The 14134-nt window shown below is 47.0% G+C and overlaps 1 protein-coding gene across 8 annotated transcripts in view; it reads right to left on the reverse strand.

Moving 5' to 3' along the window:
- arfgef2 (ADP-ribosylation factor guanine nucleotide-exchange factor 2 (brefeldin A-inhibited)) overlaps positions 1-14134 on the reverse strand; it is a 79827-nt gene that overhangs the window by 47250 nt on the left and 18443 nt on the right. The window contains exons 6-12 of one of the 8 annotated variants that reach the window (XM_080763434.1): positions 13005-13409; positions 12882-12920; positions 12596-12713; positions 10660-10866; positions 9544-9674; positions 7642-7775; positions 79-313 (exon numbers count right to left, since the gene is read on the reverse strand). In XM_080763434.1, coding sequence (XP_080619560.1) covers positions 79-313; positions 7642-7775; positions 9544-9674; positions 10660-10866; positions 12596-12713; positions 12882-12920; positions 13005-13409 — 1269 coding nt within the window. Of the gene's footprint in view, positions 1-78; positions 314-7641; positions 7776-9543; positions 9675-10659; positions 10867-12595; positions 13410-14134 lie in introns of all 8 variants that reach the window. The other 7 variants (XM_080763430.1, XM_080763429.1, XM_080763431.1 and 4 more) reach the window with 7 other exon arrangements.

The raw sequence follows: 14134 nt of genomic DNA on the forward strand, positions 1-14134 counted from the left end.
GGGTGAAGTGTCCCTTTAAGCCCTTCCGCTGTCCGCCCACAGATAAGACGGAACCCCTGGCCTGGCGTTAGTACGTACCTCGATCTGCATCTTGAGGTGGACCTTGAAGTGAGACAGCAGCGTGAGGAAGATGGCCAGGGAGAGCTCGAACACCTCGGGCACGGAGGAGACGCCGTTCTTGGACAGCGCCACGCAGAGGTACTGCTTGATGGCGTTGACGAACATCTCGTGGGTGCGGAACACCGGCCCCGCCCCCTGGAGCACGGAGAGGAGCAGCTGGAGGGAGACCACCTTGGAGCGCAGCTCGTGGGACCTGGAGGACGGGGAGAGACGGAGGGACGGGTGGGTGGGTTAGAATCAGGGGTGCCCCACAAGGGGGCGGGCCACGCTCATATTTTCTGGTCTTGTCCTAAAATTCAGAAATACTGGCAGGATATCCACTCCACCTTGGAGACCATTCTGTGTTTTGAGATACCTGCTCTGTCTGTTTCTTTTCTACTGTTGGGAAATATCCCTGAAGAGTTTCAAATTCATGATAAATATTTAATCAAGATCCTCCTTAGCATCAAGTAAAAAAAGAAATCACACGACGCTGGTACCAACAGGACCCACCAACGAAAGATCAATGGATGGACATTATTGAGGAACTGTATTCTATGGAAAAACTAACATTCATACTGTAGACTACAAGAGGATAAATTCTATAAAAAGTGGGAAAAGTTAAATCTCTTCTCTCAGCCTAGCGATATTGCAATAGGATTTCATTGAATGTTTGTTGTTAATATGAAAAATGCAGCCTTTTTTCTTTTTCTTTTTGTCATTTTCTTTTCTTTTTCTTTCCGTATTGTCTTGTTAGTTGTGTTTTTTTTGTCTGTTCTTCCTTCAATAAAAATTAAGTGAAAAAAAAAAAAGAATCAGGGGTGCCCACACTTTTTAACCCATTCTGAACGGGAACACGTTTTGGTGTTAAGCATCATGTTATGCTTTAGCTATTGAAAAATAGCAGATCTACAAGCTCATAGCGCGCCACCGAGTGGCGCGCTACGAGCTTGTAGGTCTGCTATTTTTGAAGAATCGAAGAACAACTGACATTTTTAGAGTCTGATCTCAGGTCAGAATGGGTCAATCAGACCAGTGTGTGTCCTAGTGGAAACCTCGTATGAATCTGATCTCAGGTCAGAATGGGTTAAGTGGTGCAACCACTTCTACAACCAGCTCGCAATGTCCATGTACCTGTTTGTGTCGTAGGTACGTCAATGAGCACGAGTGGTGTGCGCATGCGTGCGCGTGCACCACTGGTGTGCGCACGCACCCGCACCCGTGTGTGGATGTTGTTGCTACATAATTAGCGTCAATGCTAACGAGCTAAAATATAGCCATCCTTGCTCTAGAAAGCACCAATGTTTCCATCTAGACCACCGGAGAGCTCCGTAGATTAGGAGTTATTCAGCTTTTAGAGAGGGGAGTTGCACCACTTGGTTCACACAGGTGTGATTTTTGACTTGAGAGCTACTTTCAAAATGACTGGCTCAACAAGATCTACCTACCCTACCGAAAAAAACAATATTATACCATTGCTGAAAATAGTTAAAAAATATATGGAATAGTGGCGATGGTGTTACATAATATAAGACAAATGCATTTGGAATGGAGAAATGGAATAGGTATTAGGTAGTTTGTATTTAATCTGTAATGCTACTGATTGTTTGTGCAAGAGCAACACTCTTGAAAACAAAATATTGCATTGTGGGTTTGAGCTGACCTTTTTGATATCAATCAATGAATCAAGTCACATTAATTCAAGTTTGCCAAGAATATGTTTTTTTTTATACTTTTTTAGGGGCATGCAGTGTTGTGACTAACGCCCTTACATGCGTTACGTTACATAACGTAATTACTATTTGCAGTAACTTGTAACCTAACGCTTTACATTTCCCCATTCCATAACGGCGCTATAGTTATTGTTGCGAGCGTTGCCCGCGTTATGGCGTTATGTGATCAGTGAAAAAAGTCTGGCCATGCAGCTCCGTGAGTCTATCATACAGGCGTCTCTGTGCTGCTGAAGTGAAGGGGCAAATAAAGTTGTGAATCGATATAATTCAACTAAACTGCGGGAGAAACACAGATGTACAAGCCCAACGTGCTGTGCATTGCGACGGGTAGATAACTTGTAGATCTGCTACTTCCAGCGCAGGAAGGGCGCATGCTTATGACGCTAGCCAGTGACAGACTCACAAGAGTAACACAGAAGTTGACAGAACACACACGCACTGCAGCAGACGGAATGCACAGGCAGATCCGACAAAACTTTGCACACATCTGTGCTTTGCCTTTCATCCACGCTTCCATAGCCTTTTAAATCTTATTTCCCATCCACGGGCACAAGCAACGTGATATCAGCAGCTTCCACCCGATCTGGGGTGTTGTTGTGTTGACGAGGGAAGCTACTATAGCTAGCATGGGAGCTAACGTTAGTTTCACTATATGTACTTTGCATCCGTTCCCCAACCCCTCACACTCGCTGCTGCGTTACACGGGCAGACACAAAGACGAATGGGAATATCATTTGGAGCTTTAACAATGAATGATAGACTGTATCGTTGCGTCTGCCCGTGTTTAAGGGTTTCACTGTCCACAGCAGTTAGACCTGTCAAAACGATGCACTTCCCAAAAATCACAGACATGCCACCACCTATAAATTCAAACCCACATCTGGAATATTGCTATCTCATTCCACTTTAATTTATTTTATTCCATAGTCTTAGTTTTTCTCTAATAAAGTTGTTTTTATTTGTTTTCTCATGTTCTCCTTGAAAAGTGTCTTTAAGTACTTAGAGAAGCTTTATATAAATAATATTATCACTATAATTATTACTACTTGTTTTATTGCCTATGCTTATGTAGAAAAAAAGCTCACTGCTCAGGTCAAATATGCCCATTGATAATGATATGCGATTAAAATGTGATTAATTGAGATGAATTCATCACAAAGCCTCCAATTAATTAGATGTTTTTTAATGAAGTCCCAAGTCTCCCAACCCTATTCTTTATAGATCTAGCTTAAAAAAAAAAATCCCTATATTCGGTTTCGGCCGTTTTTTATATTATTATTTTCTAAAGTAAAGTAAAGTAAAGTAAAGTAGTTACTTTCATAATTTCATGTAAAGTAAAGTAACAAATTACTTTTTTAGATAAGTAACGATAACTATAACGCCTTACTTTTTAAAAGTAACTTCCCCAACACTGGGGGCATGTCATGTGATCTACCTGCACAGCCCTTGTGATCTACTGGTAGATCCCAATCTACCTTTTGGGCAGCCCTGAGGATGTTATTTGCTGTTTACTAGGGCCGGGACTAATTGCGATTACCAATTTAGATTAATTAACTACAGAAGAATTAATTTTTTCACCGCGGAACGTTTCTCACTGGGCGCTTTTCTATAGTCCCAGCTCTACTGTTTACATAAAACCTACATTTAACACTTCTGATACACGTCTCATCAAACAAAAGCGCAGGGTGCTATGAGGACGCGTGGGCACGACAAAAGACCCTATTGTCTCTGAATCTACGCTGGCTCCGTGCGGATTGACCAGAACGTGATCTGGACTCATTTCTGACTTCCATCATGCATCTCGGCTGGAGAGTCATCAATATTAATATTGATGACTCTCCCAAGTCTCCAACAAGCATATAATTATAGCTGCAATGTGGAGGTGGCCACTGAAACTCGAACGATGCACAACACATACCTTAAACACACTAACCCTAAAGTAGTGGTTCCCAAAGTGGTGTTCGGGATGCTTGTGGGAGTTCCAGGGGACCCCCAGCTAAATGATAGTTTGTGATAGTTCCATCTGTACACTCTCAGAGTTAAATTAACATTGATTTTACAATATAAATTGAGGGTTCCCAGAGATAGAAATGCCATTAAATGGAGGGTCCGTAGACTAATTAATGTGCATGTCAAAGTGGGAGTTCTTGAAATTAAAACGGGTTGAGAATCACTGCTAGAGCCGTAAAAACCTTCTCTTATGGGGGGGGGGGTCCCTGGGCTAATTAAGGTCAATTTGGGGGTCCTTGACATGAACATGTTTGGGAACCACTGGGCAACGGTCGGACAGCGGTGCGTATTTGGGGATCATAGGTATTTTAGGAGAGACAAACACCTCCTGTGAGGTCCCATCAGGCTCAGCTTACCCCCGGCCTATTGAGGCTGGCTGGCCTGTGGGTGTCACGTTACAGTAAGCAGAGATGGAGCATCACAGGGTCAAGGCAAGACAACCAGGGATGGAAAAGGACAGCTTAACCTGCAGGTGAGACCAGACGATGGAGCGCTGCGTAGTGCGTACCCAACAGGTGAGACCATACGATGGAGCGCTGCGTAGTGCGTACCTTAACCTGCAGGTGAGACCAGACGATGGAGCGCTGCGTAGTGCGTACCTTAACCTGCAGGTGAGACCAGACGATGGAGCGCTGCGTAGTGCGTACCTTAACCTGCAGGTGAGACCAGACGATGGAGCGCTGCGTAGTGCGTACCTTAACCTGCAGGTGAGACCAGACGATGGAGCGCTGCATAGTGCGTACCTTAACCTGCAGGTGAGACCAGACGATGGAGCGCTGCGTAGTGCGTACCTTAACCTGCAGGTGAGACCAGACGATGGAGCGCTGCGTAGTGCGTACCTTAACCTGCAGGTGAGACCAGACGATGGAGCGCTGCGTAGTGCGTACCTTAACCTGCAGGTGAGACCAGACGATGGAGCACTGCGTAGTGCGTACCTTAACCTGCAGGTGAGACCAGACGATGGAGCGCTGCGTAGTGCGTACCTTAACCTGCAGGTGAGACCAGACGATGGAGCACTGCGTAGTGCGTACCTTAACCTGCAGGTGAGACCAGACGATGGAGCACTGCGTAGTGCGTACCTTAACCTGCAGGTGAGACCAGACGATGGAGCGCTGCGTAGTGCGTACCTTAACCTGCAGGTGAGACCAGACGATGGAGCGCTGCGTAGTGCGTACCTTAACCTGCAGGTGAGACCAGACGATGGAGCGCTGCGTAGTGCGTACCTTAACCTGCAGGTGAGACCAGACGATGGAGCGCTGCGTAGTGCGTACCTTAACCTGCAGGTGAGACCAGACGATGGAGCACTGCGTAGTGTGTACCTTAACCTGCAGGTGAGACCAGACGATGGAGCGCTGCGTAGTGCGTACCTTAACCTGCAGGTGAGACCAGACGATGGAGCGCTGCGTAGTGCGTACCTTAACCTGCAGGTGAGACCAGACGATGGAGCGCTGCGTAGTGCGTACCTTAACCTGCAGGTGAGACCAGACGATGGAGCGCTGCGTAGTGCGTACCTTAACCTGCAGGTGAGACCAGACGATGGAGCGCTGCGTAGTGCGTACCTTAACCTGCAGGTGAGACCAGACGATGGAGCGCTGCGTAGTGCGTACCTTAACCTGCAGGTGAGACCAGACGATGGAGCACTGCGTAGTGCGTACCTTAACCTGCAGGTGAGACCAGACGATGGAGCGCTGCGTAGTGTGTACCTTAACCTGCAGGTGAGACCAGACGATGGAGCGCTGCGTAGTGCGTACCTTAACCTGCAGGTGAGACCAGACGATGGAGCACTGCGTAGTGTGTACCCAATAGTCGGGCTTGGTAGGATATATTTTCTTTTTACGGAGCCACAGGCCCAAAAGCTCAAGGAATGGAGATTAACCTGTGATGTCATGATCATACTTTTTATTTGTGTTTTGTTCTATTAATTTGGTCATTAACCCATTCTGACCCGAGATCAGATTCATACGGAGGTTTCCACTGGACACACACTGGTCTGATTAACCCATTCTGACCTGAGATCAGGTTCTAAAAATGTCAGCCGTTCTTCGATTTTTCAAAAATAGCAGACCTACAAGCTCGTAGCGCGCCACTCGGTGGCGCGCTATGAGCTTGTAGATCTGCTATTTTCCAATAGCTAAAGCACAACATGATGCTAACACCGAAATGGGTTCCCGTTCAGATTGGGTTAAGGTCCACAGAAACAAAGAAAAATAAGTTATGGTCATGTTTGTATGCCACAAACATGGCCATGAGGCAACATTTCCTCATGCTTTAAGTAGCATGTGACGTGTCAAACTAGGGTGTTTTATCATTCTGAATCCATTCCAAGCATTAGTTTTGCACGAAAAACACTCCTTGGCCTAAATTCGGCCATATCCACTTCCACATCAAATGTGCTGACCTCATCACATTTGTGATGACGGCTACGGCCACTTTAAGCTCCATGTGATCATAAGACATGTCAGATGATCCGAGACGCAGCGAGGCTCCCAGTCTGAGGAATGTAACAAACATTTTCCGGCCTGGTGGACGAACGAACCACAGGGAATATTGCCTGTTTGTTAGAGATTTGAGTTACTGCAAGGGACTTGTTTTAGTACGAAGAGTAATCTCAGGGTCTAGTTGCGTACGCACCAAGGAATATACACATGCAAAGAAATTCAATCCAACCAGATTATTTCACCATCACTTCAAGAATGAACAGAAGTTAAACGTATTCAGTGTAAATCAGCTAATGTAGAGATTGGCTGTAATGAAAGCCTCCATAATATTCTTGGCCTTTCACATGATTGACCTGGAGATATTAATACACCGGTAGTCAGGGCATATTAATACAATCTGGGAATACATTTCTTATCAAGTAATTTCTTCACCAATGTGATTTCTGACAGCTGCTGAAAGCTAGGGTACCATTAACAGCCAATATAAGGCAAACTAAATCTAAATTTCATTATACTTTCAGTAGCATGTCACATGTCAAACCAGGGTGTTTTCATGATTCTGAATCCATTCCAAGCATTAGTATATATATATATTCTTTCAGAGCGAACATTTCGGCGGCCAAATACATATAGTTTTTGGGGTCCTTGACATGAAACCGTTTGCGAAAGACTGACATAGAAGACATTTGTAGAATCGTCCTCAGGTCTAAATGGGTTAAGTAAGTACTTTTCCCCCCACCACTGGCCAAAGGAACATGTTGGGTCTTACTTGGGGTCCGGCGGGCCGTCAGCCAGGGTTAGGGTTAGGGTTGGGGACATGTTGAGTCTTACTTGGGGTCCGGCGGGCCGTCATACAGGGTTAGGGGTAGTGTTAGGGTTAGGGACATGTTGAGTCTTACTTGGGGTCCGGCGGGCCGTCATACAGGGTTAGGGGTAGTGTTAGGGTTAGGGACATGTTGAGTCTTACTTGGGGTCCGGCGGGCCGTCATACAGGGTTAGGGGTAGTGTTAGGGTTAGGGACATGTTGAGTCTTACTTGGGGTCCGGCGGGCCGTCATACAGGGTTAGGGGTAGTGTTAGGGTTGGGGACATGTTGAGTCTTACTTGGGGTCCGGCGGGCCGTCATACAGGGTTAGGGGTAGTGTTAGGGTTAGGGACATGTTGAGTCTTACTTGGGGTCCGGCGGGCCGTCATACAGGGTTAGGGGTAGTGTTAGGGTTAGGGACATGTTGAGTCTTACTTGGGGTCCGGCGGGCCGTCAGCCAGGGTTAGGGTTATAGGGTTAGGGTTAGGAACATGTTGAGTCTTACTTGGGGTCAAGGTTAGGGTTAGTGTTAGGGTTAGGAACATGTTGAGTCTTACTTGGGGTCCGGCGGGCCGTCAGCCAGAGGCTTCATGGAGAGCTTGCACAGCGAGCGGAACACCAGGAAGGCGTCCTTCTGGAGCACGTGAGAGAACCGGGCCGCGTTCTGGCCTCCGTGCAGAGCATCCGTGTCCTGGTGGCGCAAACACACACACACACACACGCAAAGACACACACGCAAAGAGACACACACACACAAAGACACAGACACACACAAAGACACACACACAAATAGTCGTTAAGAATCATAAGGAGGGTAAGAAACCTAGCATATGTCTTCTAACAGTAGAAATACTGTACAGTAAAGCTCTGAGTATATATTATATACACTACAGAGTGCTGCATGTCTACATAAAATGCTACCCGAGTTACAGGCTTAAAGTCGAGTCTTTGCATACGCATGTAAGGCCGTCGAGGCTAGGGCACACACACACACACACACACACACACGCACAGTGTCACTCACACACACACTCACACACACACACACACACACACACAGTCACACAGTCACACACACACACACACACACACACACACAGTCACACACACGATTGATTGCCTTGCAGTAGTAAACTGCATCTACTGTACATCCAGGTCAGAATGGAGGCCAAATGAGAGCACCATTTGTTTTTATAGAGTAATAGCTTCATGGTAGAAGTGCTGCGGTTTGCTTTAAGTCCTGGGGCTTAACGCCAGCGCACCGTGCCAACAGGAACCTGGGCAAGCCCGATCAATCCGTTTGCTTTAAGTCATGGCCTGGGGCTTCACATCAGAGGACCGAGCCAACAGGCCCTGAGCTTAACCCATTTTGACCGAGACCGATTCTACTAAATGTCTTCTAAATCATGACAGTTTTCTGAAAAAAACCTACGTTTCTATGTCAGTGGTGCTCAAGCTTTTTCATGTCAAGGACCCCCAGAATTATCTCTGTGGGGTCACAGATCCCCATCTAAAAAAATATGTTGTTCCAGGGACCCCACAAAGATTTGAGTTTAAAACGTTCGCTCTGAAAGAATATATATTCAAAGCTTTGCGCCACATTTTCAAGATTTTTCAAAAATCTACAAGCTCAATCTGTAGATCTACAATCTACAAAAATCTACAAGGTCTGCTTGTAGGTCTGCTATTTTTCAATAGCTAGAGTATAACATAATGCTTAGAACACCAAAAGGGGTTCCGGCCCAGAATGGGTTAACATCAGCGCACCGTGCCAACAGGCTCTGGGCAAGCCCGATCAATAACTCTTATAATCTATCTTGTATGCGTCTTCTTCGGGGCTGGAGTTATAAACATAGAGAGACGAGATGCCTACACCAGCAGTGTTGACTTTGACGACACATTTAGATGTTTAGTTTAGTCACACATAGTCCTTGGAGAGGAACTTCATTTAGTTTCAGTCACCCGGAATGTTTTAGTGTTAGTTAGTCTAGCTTTAGGTCGACTAAATGTCATAAGATTTTAGTCCACTAAATATGCAGTTGATTTCGTCGAACTGAAATGTAATTTTGGCGGGCCTTGATGCCGTCGTAATGGCTGATTTTACACTTGGTTGCACGCTGACAATAGCAGATCTACAAGCTCACAACGTGTCACAGCGTGACGCGTTGTGAGCTTGTAGATCTGCTATTTTCAGAGCGCAACATCCGATCGCAAACCGAACAAAATGACTCGTCTTTTAGTTCTACAGGATCTCTTCTAATCTCCACTAGTTCCTCCCCTAACATTTTAGTCTAGTTTTTTTATTAGTTGACGAAATTGTCACTATATTTAGTCTTAGTTTTAGTCAACGCAGCCGTTTATATTAAAGTTCTTAATTACGTTTTCGTCGGTGGGAAAGGGTAGTCGACGAACATATTTTCGCCACAGCTTTTAGTCGACGAAAATCAACAGTGCCTCACCAGCATGTCCTGGGAGGACACGGACGCACGGTCGTCCACGATGCCGTTCATCTGATGGCCCTCGGGTCGGCCTCTGGGGGGCGCCACCTCTGTGATGTGCTCAGGGACAGGATGGGGTGAGTGGTTACCTCCTGGGAGAGATGAATGCAATGGATACATTAATTAATGGCAAGATTCATTATTACTAACTCTAAATAATTCCATGTCACGTCACGTGTACAGGAGAGGCGAGAACTCAATGTATTTGCATAGCTCTCTCTTTACAGTATCAAAGGTGTTTACAGACAAACATTTAACAATTAAGGAACACCTGTCATTAGACACAGGTGGGCAAGGAAAAGCCCTTGATGGAAAAATAAAATAAATCTCAGGAAGAATCACAAAATATGTAGTAGTCAGACAGAAAGATGTAGTAATCTGGTGGCGTTGCCAGACTGTTGCCTCTCGCAATGTTCACACAGTCTGGAGAACGGAAACTCTGGTATTCTGGACACATATTTAAAGACCAACATGTAAGTTGTATGAAGTCCACAAGATGGTCACATATTTCACCATAATTTGCCATGGTGGAGTGACATAGTGTGAGTGAGCGAGTGGCCGAGACTTTGGGTATTGGAATACCCAAAACTCCTGATGGAGGGGAAAGGAACTGGTCTCTAAACTGCCTCCCCCTGGCCAGCCAGGGGGCCTGATGGAGGGGAAAGGAACTGGTCGGAATAACGTGTTCCTTCCACGCGCTACGTCCAACCAGGGAAACTCCCCCCTGTCAGGTGTAAAGGAGCAACTTGGACACTCAGGCATGAAGGAAGCATGAGTTCAAGTCCGTTGCTCTCCCCTTGTCCCCCATATATGGGGACTAGGTTGGTCTCCCCTTGTCCCCCATATATGGGGACTAGGTTGGTCTCCCCTTGTCCCCCATATATGGGGACTAGGTTGGTCTCCCCTTGTCCCCCATATATGGGGACTAGGTTGCTCTCCCCTTGTCCCCCATATATGGGGACTAGGTTGGTGGAGGGTGTGTAGAGCCCAGGATCACATGATTAGATAATTGACACAGGGGTGAAAAATGGGTTACAAAATCGTGGGATAAAAAAAAAAAAGAGAAGCGGTTCTGACCCGTCTCAGACTGGGTCTGTATCTGTGGTGGTGTTGTTGGTGGAGGAGGTGACGTCTCCTCTGCCCGCTCCGTCTCGGTCCCTGAAGCCTCCGGCTCTGTGGTCGTTGTTGGGTCGGTCTCTGGGCGTTCCCCTTCCTCTGTGGGCCGGTGCGTGGCGGGGACGGGGGCGGGGGGCGTCTCTGGACCTTCGTCTTCAAACACGGAGTCTGAAGGAGAAGATGAAGACCAACAACACATTGTTACGTTGGAATGTTTCATGATCCAACTAAGTGACAAACAAATTTTCCTGATGAAGACCTTGTAGGTCGAAACGTTGCAATTGTTGCCTCTTAATAAAGTAAGTCTCGAAGCTCTAGAATCTAGTGTGCGGATGTTTTTTCTCTCCTCTTTCATCCAACTAACTGCTGGGAATCTGATGGCAGTGTCACAGTCTTATTTTATTATATTATGCATGGAGGGAAGTGTTAAGATTTCACTGGACACACGGCACAGGTCCTTAAACCCATTACGATATACTTTAGCTATTGAAACATAGCAGATCTACAAGCTCATAGCACGGCACCGAGTGCCACGCTACGAGTTTGTAGATCTGCTGAAATTCAATAATTATTTTTCAGGATTCCAATTCAAAAATAGCAAAAATACCTGATCTACAAGCTCAAAACGTGTTTAGACGTTTTGAGTTTGTAGATTGGCTATTTTTCCTACAACAGTAATATGCACTGTGTCCCATCTGGAGTGAGTGTGGAACTATAGCGGCTCTCTGGATTGAGTGTGGAACTATAGTGGCCCTCTGGAGTGAGTGTGGAACTATAGTGGCCTTCTGGAGTGAGTTTAGAACTACAGTATAGTGGCTCTCTGGAGTGAGTGTGGAACTATAGCGGCTCTCTGGAGTGAGTGTGGAACTATAGTGGGTCTCTGGAGTGAGTGTGGAACTATAGTGGCCCTCTGGAGTGAGTGTGGAACCCCTGAACTAAGACATTAGTGGAAACAAATGCATGGATTGCACAGACATTCAAGACAGTCCACATTCTCAAAGCCAACATAATGCACGGTATATTTCCTGGTAGTTGAGGTGCATTCACAGTTCACACACGGGGGGAGACACAGGAATGTGATCATGGGTCCTGTCTCTACTCTGTAGTCTGACGGAGAGGCTTGCAGCCTACGAAAAGACATTTAAAATGCACTGCATCCTCACACATCTTAACCGCACTAGGCGTCTAGGGACAGTTGAAGCCACATAGTCAAATGAATAACGGAAAGAATACGTGCCAGAATGCTAGGAAAACCATTTACACCGCTCCAAAGCCCTTCTGAATTCTGTTCCTGGATTTATTCTAGTTTTACAGTGAGAGCTTAACATTTTCTTTTTGGCATTAGACACCGCTGCGGTCGTTTGTCTGTGATTGGTGGAACTCGGGTTAAGTACCTGCCACTTTAACCCATTCTGAACGGGAACCCATTTTGGTGTTGGCATTATGTTATGCTTTAGCTATTGAAAAATAGCAGACCTACAAGCTCATAGCGCGCCACCGAGTGGCGCGCTATGAGCTTGTAGGTCTGCTATTTTTGTAAAATCGAAGAGCGACTGACATTTTTAAGAATCTGATCTCAGGTCAGAATGGGTTCATCAGACTAGTGTGTGTCCAGTGGAAACCTCGTATGAATCTGATCTCAGGTCAGAATGGGTTAAGCTCTGAGCATCAGCATCAATATCCCAGAGTAATGTACAGTACAAGCATTACATTGTGGTTGACACATTCTCCCCTTCCTAAAAGTCCCTATTCATATTTAAATACGGAGTGGAGACGGAACCCAAGAATGGAATTCAAAGAAATGATTTAACTTTAAGTCTAGAACGCCCCACACACACACACACACACACACACCATCATTTATTTACTATGAAAGTCAGTCTGATCAACACATTACCTGAAGTGGGCGTAACCTGTCCAACGACCGCTGCTTCGTCCAGCTCCGTCTTAGCGTCGACCTCCGCCATAGCGACCACTTCTCTCTTAGCATCCACCTCCTCCGCCATAGTGACCACCTCTCTCTTAGCCTCCTCCGCCATAGCGACCACCTCTCTCTTAGCCTCCTCCGCCATAGCGACCACCTCTCTCTTAGCCTCCTCCGCCATAGCGACCACCTCTCTCTTAGCCTCCTCCGCCATAGCGACCACCTCTCTCTTAGCGTCAAACTCCTCCGCCATAGCGACTACCTCCGCCTTAGCATCCACCTCAATCTTAGCATCCACCTCTTTCTTAGCATCCACCTCAGCACCCACCTCTGTCTTAGTGTCAACATCCGCCTTAGCGACCACCTCTATCTTAGCATCCACCTCTGTGTTAGCGTCCAGCTCTGTCTTAGCGTCCACCTGTGCCTTAGAGACCACCTGTGCCATACCGTCCACCTCCGCGTCCTCTCTCTCCCCATTGATGGAAGGCGTGTCTGGGGCGTGGCCTGGCGGCGGCGTGGGCGTGTCTGGGGCGTGGGCGTGGCCTGGCGGCGGTGGGGGCGTGGGCGAGCGGCGGTCAGCGGTGCTGTGATTGGTGGAGCTGTTGGTGGTGGTGGTGAGGTCAGGCTCGCTGGCCGCGGGGGAAGGCGACGGGGAGCCGCTGGGCTCCGGCGTGGGGCTCCGGTCGGAGCGCGGCGACACGGACCTCCGGCCCCCCGACAGCGGGGAGGGGTTCTGCTGCTGGGGCAGACGCAGCCGGTCCTTCTCCTGCTCCTGGGCTTCCAGGGCCTGGTGGTGGAGAGGACAGGGGAGAGGAGAGGAGAGGTCATGCGCTAGGAAATGATTAGGTGCGTTCTTGAGTTCAACTTCAAAGAACTTTAATTTTTCCTTTCGGAAACTTTTTTTGTGCAGTGGTAAAAGACGACAGGAAAACACAATACATATACACTGAACTGAAAATGGGAAATAAACGGCAACTTAAACCTTAATATGAACTTTTTCTCTTCCAAGTAAAAAACAAGTTGACCATCAAAGAAAGGTACTTCAAAGAAGGTACATTCATGAATGGTAAACTTGATGGCACTACAGATGAAGAGTATAATTATAAGTAAAGATAATGCATCATGACAACAGCATGAGCATAGCAGGGTTTCCTGCACAATGTTGTTGGCATGGCGCTGCGCCATGCTTGAAATAAATCGGGCCATGCCAAGCTTCAAAAATAAATAAATAAATAAAATACATTCACTAGGGGGCTAGTGAATCATGGTGTGTGTGACGTGATATGAAATGTCCAGTACCTCCCCAGTGCCTCCCCCAGTGCCAGCCCAGTGGCTCCCCAGTACCTGCCCTGCAGTGTCCCCTGAGTGCCTCCCCAGTGTACCCCTGAGTGCCTCCCCAGTGTCCCCCTGAGTGCCTCCCCTGTGTCCCCCTGAGTCCCGCAAGGGACAATAAAGCTAACCTTGACCTTGAGTGCCTCCCCAGAGTACCCCTGAGTGCCTCCCCAATGTCTC

The sequence above is a fragment of the Protomyctophum bolini genome (assembly GCF_963924005.1).
Source record: "Protomyctophum bolini genome assembly, chromosome: 5".
Lineage (NCBI taxonomy): Eukaryota > Metazoa > Chordata > Actinopteri > Myctophiformes > Myctophidae > Protomyctophum > Protomyctophum bolini.